Genomic DNA, 7,928 nt, shown 5'->3' with positions numbered 1-7,928 from the left:
AGCAGTAGCTAGGGTCTATCAGGACTCTCTGTGCCTGTGCATGACGCCCTCCGTTGCCTCAGTTGCATGGGAGTGGGGGGTGGCAGTGACGTGGAGAGTTCTCCCAGGTGGGGAGGTCCCAAGGCAGTCCCCTCAAACCTCCTCTACCCAGAGTCACTGCCCCCGGACCAGCCCTAACTTCATACCCACCTTGGGTCAGTCAGGGCCTACTCCAGCCAATGGGAACATTGCCCTGTCCTCACCCAGGGAAGAGGGCAGAGCCCTGGGTAAGGCACTGGTTGGTGTCTGTCAGAATCCCCTTGGGCATGCACAACTGTACCTATCTTCCTGGGATGGGAGACCCTGACTCAGTGGCTCTGAGAAGGGGCTCAGAAATCTGTATTTCTCCTCAGCTCCTGGAAGTTCCAAAGCACACTCCTGGATACAGACCTTCAAGGGCATGGCCTGAAAGTCCACTGGCCAGTGCTGGGCACTTGTGCAGAGGGAAAGGGTGGGGAGGGGAGAAGGAACAGGAGGCAACGCTTGCCCGCAGATTGTGGGGGAATGGGCATTAGGCCACAGCAGGAATAAGATGTGGGCAGTTCAGACCTTACCCGAGGCTTGGTGGCAACCCATACACTAAGATGAGCAAATGGCATCCAGCCCCACCTCCAGGGCGTTCAGCCTAGGAGAGGAAGAGCATAAAGGTTGCAAGGGGTAGGTGGCACCTCCAAAGCAGGTCACCTTCAGGAAGCAGGTGGAATTCATAGGCATTCTTGTCCATTCACTCATTCACTCATTCATTCAAGTATTTATTGAAAACAGACTGCAGAGAAGGTAGAGCTGAATTCACCACAACCCCTGCCTTCAAGGAGCTTCCAATCCAGGGGAGGTAGAGACAGTAGCAGTGTGAGCCCAGGAAGGCCCAGAACCTGGCCGGGGGGCTGGTGACCATGCAAGCAAGACATCAGGACAGAGAAGGACATTTTCCTTCTCGTCATCCTTACTGAGGCATAAATCCATACAATATAAGGTGCCCATTTTCAGTGTACATTTCACTAGTGAGAATGAGACATGTACACCCAGGAACCGCCACCCCAGAAAGTTCCCTCGTGCCCCCTCCTGGTCACCCCCAGCCTACCCCTGGTCCCAGGTGACTACTGATCTTCCTGTCACCGTAGATAAGACTTTCCCTCCTCAAGCTCCCTATAAATGGAATCGTAGAGGATGTAGTGTTTTGTGTCTGGCTTTTTCAGATTCGTGCCGTGCGTCATTTGTTCCTCATTATTAGTGAGTGGACAGAGTAGGTGATGTTAAAACTGAATTTTGGAGGATGAATGGGAGTTTGCTTGATAGATAAAGGGAGGAAGGGCATTCCAGCAGAGGTACCAGCGTGAGAAAAGCCAGAGGTGCGAGGGACATGGGCTGTGTGGAACTAGGGGATGCGGAGGGAAGGGGACCTGACTGGCTCTTGACTTTTTCTCCTGCTTGGGTCTCGCTCCCACGTGGGTCACACTCCTGCTTGGGACGCGCTTCTTCTCGGACCTCACTCCTGCTTGGGCCTTGCTGCCTTTTCTAGCCCCTGTGGGTCTGGCTTTTGAAAGCGAGAAGATTGCCTTCTGGCTAAGGCCAAGGCAGGGCCTGGGACCCTCACCCCCGGCCACCCAGGTTTGTGCGTGCTTGGGAGTGTGGGCTCTGGGTTCCCTTGGGCTCCGCTGGGTTCGTTTTCCTCTATGTTACCCTGGAAAACTCCTTTGGAAACATCTCGATCTTTTCTAGGGGGAGAGAGGCATGCCCTCTCCCAGGCCCACACCTAAGAAGGCAGGCGTGATAGCCCTCTGCTCTGGCCACGTGGTGCAGGGCCCGGGGTGGAGCTTGTGCCTGAGGTCGTGTGGAGCTGGCACTATGCCTGTCCTCATTCAGCTGCTGGGCTCCACCGCCACTGCTGGGCACAGGGATGAGCCTGTCGATGTGGCCACAAGTGTCAGAGCTCATTCTCTAGCCCACGGAGCATGTCCCTACAGCCTGGCGAGAGGAGGCCAGAGTGAGGCAGGAAGTGGAGGCCAAAATGGCCTGGGGGAGCCACCATGGGGGGAAACAGCTGTGATGGGCTCACCTCGACTTCTGCCTGTGTCCCATCCATGCTGGCCCTGGCCACCCTTCCACCTGCCCGTGTCCCCCATCTTTCAGGCCCAGGTTCCCCTTTACCTGCCTGTGTCCCCTGTCTACTCATTTGTGTCCTGGTGTTCCTTGATTCCTCCAAAGAAAAAGATTGTCTGCTTTATTTGAGGATTCATTCAGAATTGGTTCTGAGGCCTCCAGGGGCTAATGGAACTTGGGGAAACTGAGCAAAACATAGGGGCTTAGCCCCAGCCTGGCTCTTAGTCAAACAGTCTGGTTTAACCACTGGGGGCTTTGGGGTGGGACTCTGGTCCCCCTTGAAGTGAGGGAAAGGGCCCTGGGGCTTGGGAGCTGAAGAGCATGACCCAGTGCTTCCATCGTCCCCCGCAGGTATCCCATGGGCTCAGAGCATATGACGGCTTGTCTCTGCCTGAGGACACCGAGACTGTCACAGCAGGCCGGGTTGGCTGGAGCTATTCATACCTTTCCGACGACGAGGACTTGCTGGCCGATGATGCCTCCGGAGGTGAGCCACGTCCCTGTGACTGGAGGGGATGGGGGGTGAAATCATGGCTCTTCCCACTGGTCCTCAAAGAGGTCCCATGAAGGTCACCCAAGTTGGCGCCTCAGGAGATGGGCTGTGTGTGTCCTGAGCCCTAGTTTCAGCAACCCCAGCATCCTCCACTCCTAACCTGTGTGACCCTGGGCCGGTCACTCCCCTCTCTGCAGCCTGGGGTGATCCGGACCCACTGGGAAGGTGACTGGCAAGGCGCAGTGCAGGACGATGACCCTCACTCCACTTCACCTCCTCCGTGTACCTCCCGAAGGCCACTCTGACCTGACCCCTCCCACCCCAGCCATGGGGCAGATCATTGAGTTCCTGGAGTTTGGGGTCTCAGCCCACACCCTCTTTGATGGAGGTGTCCAAGCTGACTTTTCCAGGCTAGGTTTCCTAGGTGTGGGGGAGGAGGGGACCTGTCCTGTGTGTCCATGACCCTCTCCTTCTGGGTGGCAGGTGCCCAGAGCAGTACCTCACACTCAGCAGGTACTCAGCCAGTATTCGCCGTTGCTAAATATGTCTCTTTTTGGCTTGCAGATGGCCCGGGCAGCGGGGACCTGGGCAGCGGTGACTTCCAAATGGGTGAGTTGCTGAGGGCATTCCACGGGTCCCCAGCCTACCTCCCCAGAAAGCTCCAGAGCAGGTCTCCCAGTCACAGAGGCCCCATCTCCTACAAGGACCAGTGGGGGTGGTCTCCCACCTGCTGAGTGACAGCCCTGTGGACTGGTTGGCAGGTCCCCGCAAGGCAGGGGATGGCCAGGTCCTGTGCTCACCTCTGCCACAGCCACAGGCTCAGGGAGTCGGGCAGGAAAAGCCCAGTTCTGATGAGGATTGAAAGCCAACCAGCCCCTCAGGCTTCAAAGTGAGAGTCCCACCTCCCGGGGCAGCTGTCGGGTACTTCCCCAGAGTCCCCCCTGGGGGTAGAGGGCCAGGGACCCCAGGCAGAGATGAGCGGAACAGAGGGGCTCTGTAGAAGAGGGCATTCAGGCAGGCCAGAGTGAGCCTCATCCTAGATGTGGGAGAGAGGCCTGCCCTAGGGTAGTGGGTCACCTGCTGGTAGGCCAAGGCTTCCCAGTGTGGGGCAGGAGAACTAGGCTCTGTGGAGGGAAAGGCAGTGGCTTCCTGCAGCTGCCCACCCTCTGGCACTCCAACTGGCCCTGCGCTGGTGTGGGAGCTTGGAGTCCCCTTCCTTCTGCTCTTGGATTCTGGGTAGGGAAGGAACTGTCCTGGGACAAGGCCTAGCAACTCCACGTTGCTCCCCTGGCCCTCCCTGGGAGGCGGCTCCTAAGACACTCTGATCAGGACCCAGGATGGAGTGGTGCTGAGCTCAGACTGACCACTGGGTAGCCCTGTGGTGTCCAGTGCTGCCCGCGCCAGCAGGCCTTGGGCAAGTCTGTCCTGCCTCTTCAGGGCAGGGCCACCTCCCTTCAGCTGGCATATCAGGGGTATCCAAATGCCGGAGGGGCCAGTGCAGACAGGAAGGTTGGTCCCAGGGCAACCTGGTCCTAACCATGATCTCCCAATGCTTAGACCTGGGCTCTGCCTGAAGCTTTTTTGCGTGGTAGTCTCAGCAGGGCCGCAGGATGCCTGGGAGCCAGGTGGGGCCAGGGCTGGGAACATCAGGTGGGCCCCCCACACCTGCACCACGTCCAAGAATAGCCTATGCTGATGCATCCCTGGGAGCTGCCCACTGAGACCCAATCTAGTCCACCCTGTCCATTCGGAAACATCCACAGCCCTTCGGTGGGACTACCCACTGTGGCAGAGTGCTCTCCGTCTACCCTCCCTGAGAAGCAGCTGTGAGGGAAAGAGAGGCCAGAGGGGTAAGGGATGGGGAACAGGGAATGGCCGCTAGGGAGGGCCCAAGACCAGGGTGGGGGCCTTTCCTTGGGAGTGGGAAGAGGCCTCCAGGCCAAAACCCTGGCGCCAGCCACCACCCTTGGGGCAGGTCCAGGCAGCTGGGCTGAATCTCAGCCCAGGAGGCAGCAGGTGTGTCTCCCCAGTTTCCAGGGTCACAATGTGCCCCTTCAGCCTTGCCCAAGAGCAGTGCCCTCCCTGCCCTTGTTGTAGCCATTCCCGGGCTGTGGCCCCTGCCTGGGCCTGGCCCAACCCCAGACCCTGGACGCCAGACCCTGAGATGATGCTTCCCCTGTCCTCTTCCCTCAAGCATGGCTGGATCAAATCCCCTCCCTGTTTGCCCTGGCTCTGCCACTCCCTCCCTGGGACCCCTTCCCGCCTCTCCTCCCTCGGTTCTTTCCATCTTCTGACCCATCTCTCTCTGTCTTCCCCTCTCCTGTGTGTGTCATACTGACTCCTGTCTGTGTCCTCCCCTGCCCTGGGCTCGCTCTCCCACTTTTTCTGTGCCTGGATCTGCCTCCTCCCTCCGTTTGGTTCTGTCCTTTCCCTCCCCTTCTCTGGCTCATCATCTCTGCCTCTGTGTCTCTCCATCTTTCTCTCTTTCCCCTCTGCCCTTTTCTCTGCTTTTCTTTCTCATCTCTCCCCTCTTTCTTCCCATCTCTCCCCTCTTTCTTCCCATGTCTCTGTCTCTCGATGTCTCTGCCTCTCTCTGGTTCTCTCCATCTCCCTTGCTGTCTCTGTCCTGTCCTGTCTCCTTCCCTTCTCCACTCTGCAGGCTTGGGGCCGCCCCTGGGTCACCCTCCCATGGCTGGCATGATGGGTCCAAGGCCCGATGAGGAGTCTCCTCTCAGTAAGTGGCTGGGCCCCGGCCAGGTGTCTCCCTGTCTCCCTCCCTGTCCTCTCTCTGGTTCTTCCTGTGGCCTCTGTTTTCCCTCTTATTCCCAACCTGCACTCTGCTGTGAGCTGCACAGGAGGCCAGACCAGCCTCAGCCCTGTCCAGCTGGCTTCACCTTCTCCCTCCCCCTGCCCAGGACACAGCCAGGTGTCATTGGGCTCCCAGATATGAGCACAGTGGGCTGGGACCCTGGTCTTCTTTCCACAGGGAGCAGGTAGGGCAGGGATGGGTACAGCAGCCCCAAGGGGAAAAGGCCCTGAAGTCTAGGGCCCCAGGCTGATCAGGGGCCTAGCCAAGATCTGGGTGTGTGTGAGGGGAGTCCTCTTGAGCAGGGAAGGGCATGGGGAGCTGATGGGGTAGCCTGCTCCGGGGCTAGGGGTAGCCTCCACTATCTCTAGTGCAAGGCAGCTCTGAGTCTCCCTCCCCTCCGGCGTCTGGCTCCAAGGGAGCTCTCCAGACAGGGGCTGAAGGAGGGAGAGGACTGGCCAACACAGGCCCCCAGAGAGCGCCCCATCCCACGTAGCCTCTCCCCCTCTGGCTGCTACAGTGCCCTCGGCTTTAGGGCTGGTTCCTGAAACAGATGCAGCTTCATCTTCTGCCCCAGTCCTCAGGCACCAGTCGCAGGGTGGGAGTCAGAGGGTGCTTGCCCTGACCTGCCCCTGGGAGAAGGAACGGGGGTGGGGTCAGACTGGAGGGCCCATACCCTTCCCAGACCCTAGTAGAAAGGGGCTTTGTGGAGCTCCAGTCCCCTCCCCAGGGAGCGGGCACATTCCTGGGCAGAGGCCCGGCCTCCTCGCCTGCGCTGGGCCTGGGGCTGAGGCCAGGGCCTGGGGCGGGGGACTCTCAATGGGCCTCTGTGCCGGCTCACAAGGGGCCTCTGTGGCTGAACTCATGGCCCCCACACTCTGGCCCACAGACCCCACCCACCCGGCACCCAGGAGCCCAGCCCGACCCAGTCCCTGTGGCTCAGAGCAGGCAGCGCCAGGGCTTTCTTTGCCCGACCCACAGAGGCAGAGGGGCACGTGCACCTGTGGGCCTGACAGGGGGAGTGAAGCCGGAGGAGGACGGGCCTGGCTTCAGCCCAGCCAGTGCCTCGCCCTGCTCTGCCACCGGCATGTGGGGTACACACCTTCAGATGAGGGATGCTCACCTGCATATGTGACTCACCTGTCACTCGTGTTCATTCATATTGTAATATGTGAACTCACAGACGTTCTGAAAGTCAGTGACTACAAAATGTCTTGTATGTAGTAGGTGCTTATGAAACAGTGGCTGTCTATGTATGCTCACACCAGAGTGATAGGAACATATACAGGCGTTGCTTATGAGGCATACTCCTCCCACGTGTGAGCACGGCATTGCATACCCCTCATATGTGTGACCACGGAATTACATACTCCTCATAAATGTGACCATGGCAATGCATATTCCTCGTACACATGAGCTTATATAAGCAAGCATGGTATCACATACTCTGTATGTGTGAGCGTGGCATTGCATAGTCATACATGTGGGTACAGTATTGTGTACTCTTCGTGCAGGTGAGCATGGCATTGCATACTCCTTGTACACGTGAGCATGGTATCGTGTACTCCTCATATGTGTGAGTACAGCAATGCATACTCATACACATCAGTATAGTATCATGTACTCCTCATACACATGAGCACAGTGCCATGTACTCCTCGTATGTATGAGCATGGCATTGCATACTCCTTGTACACGGTATCATGTACTCCTCGTACACATGAGCATGAGCACAGTATTGTGTATTCCTCATACATGTGAGCATGGGACCAAGTACTCCTCATGCATGTGAGCATGGCATTGCATGTTCCTTGCCTTGTACACATGAACATGGTATCATGTGCTCCTCATATACATGAGCACAGTACCATGTACTCCTCGTATGTGTGAGCATGGCATTGCATACTAGTTATACACATGAACATGGTACTGTGTATTCCTTGTACGTGTGAGCATGGCATTGCATTCTCCTTGTACACATGAGCACGGTATCATGTACTCCTTGTATGGGTGAGCATGGCATTGCATACTGCTTGTACACATGAGCATGGTATTGTGTACTCCTCATACATGTGAGCACGGTATCATGTACTCCTTATACACATGAGCACTGTTTCGTGTACTCCTCATACGGATGAGCATGGCATTACATTCTCCTTGTACACATGAGCACGGTATCATGTACTCATACACATGAGCACGATATTGTGTACTCTTTGTACATGTGAGCACAGTACCATGTACTCCTCATACGCATGAGCACGATGTCATGTACTCACAGCACTATGTACTCACAGCAACTCAGTGTGGTAAATGCAACTAATGTCCCCACTAGGAAACAAACTCAGAGAGCTGAGTTCCACACCTGAGGCATGGCTGACCTCAGGACTCACCTTTGTTCCTGTGCAGAGGTCCTCAAACTTTTAAAACAGGGGGCCAGTTCACTGTCCCTCAGACCGTTGGAGGGGCGGACTATAGTTTAAAAAAAAA

General features: G+C 57.1%; 1 protein-coding gene across 1 annotated transcript in view; it reads left to right on the top strand.

The window, feature by feature from the left end:
• The first annotated feature begins 1,884 nt into the window (after positions 1–1,884).
• HSPG2 (heparan sulfate proteoglycan 2) overlaps positions 1,885–7,928 on the top strand; it is a 65,250-nt gene continuing 59,206 nt past the window's right edge. Inside the window, exons 1-3 of the mRNA XM_021714834.1 lie at positions 1,885–1,962; positions 2,491–2,626; positions 3,197–3,241. Coding sequence (XP_021570509.1) covers positions 1,885–1,962; positions 2,491–2,626; positions 3,197–3,241 — 259 coding nt within the window. The remainder of the gene's footprint in view (positions 1,963–2,490; positions 2,627–3,196; positions 3,242–7,928) is intronic.

Source organism: Carlito syrichta, unplaced genomic scaffold, assembly GCF_000164805.1.
Source record: "Carlito syrichta isolate Samal-C Ts95f unplaced genomic scaffold, Tarsius_syrichta-2.0.1 Scaffold305805, whole genome shotgun sequence".
NCBI classification, from domain to species: Eukaryota; Metazoa; Chordata; class Mammalia; order Primates; family Tarsiidae; genus Carlito; species Carlito syrichta.
This window is presented reverse-complemented; position numbering and strand designations above follow the sequence as displayed.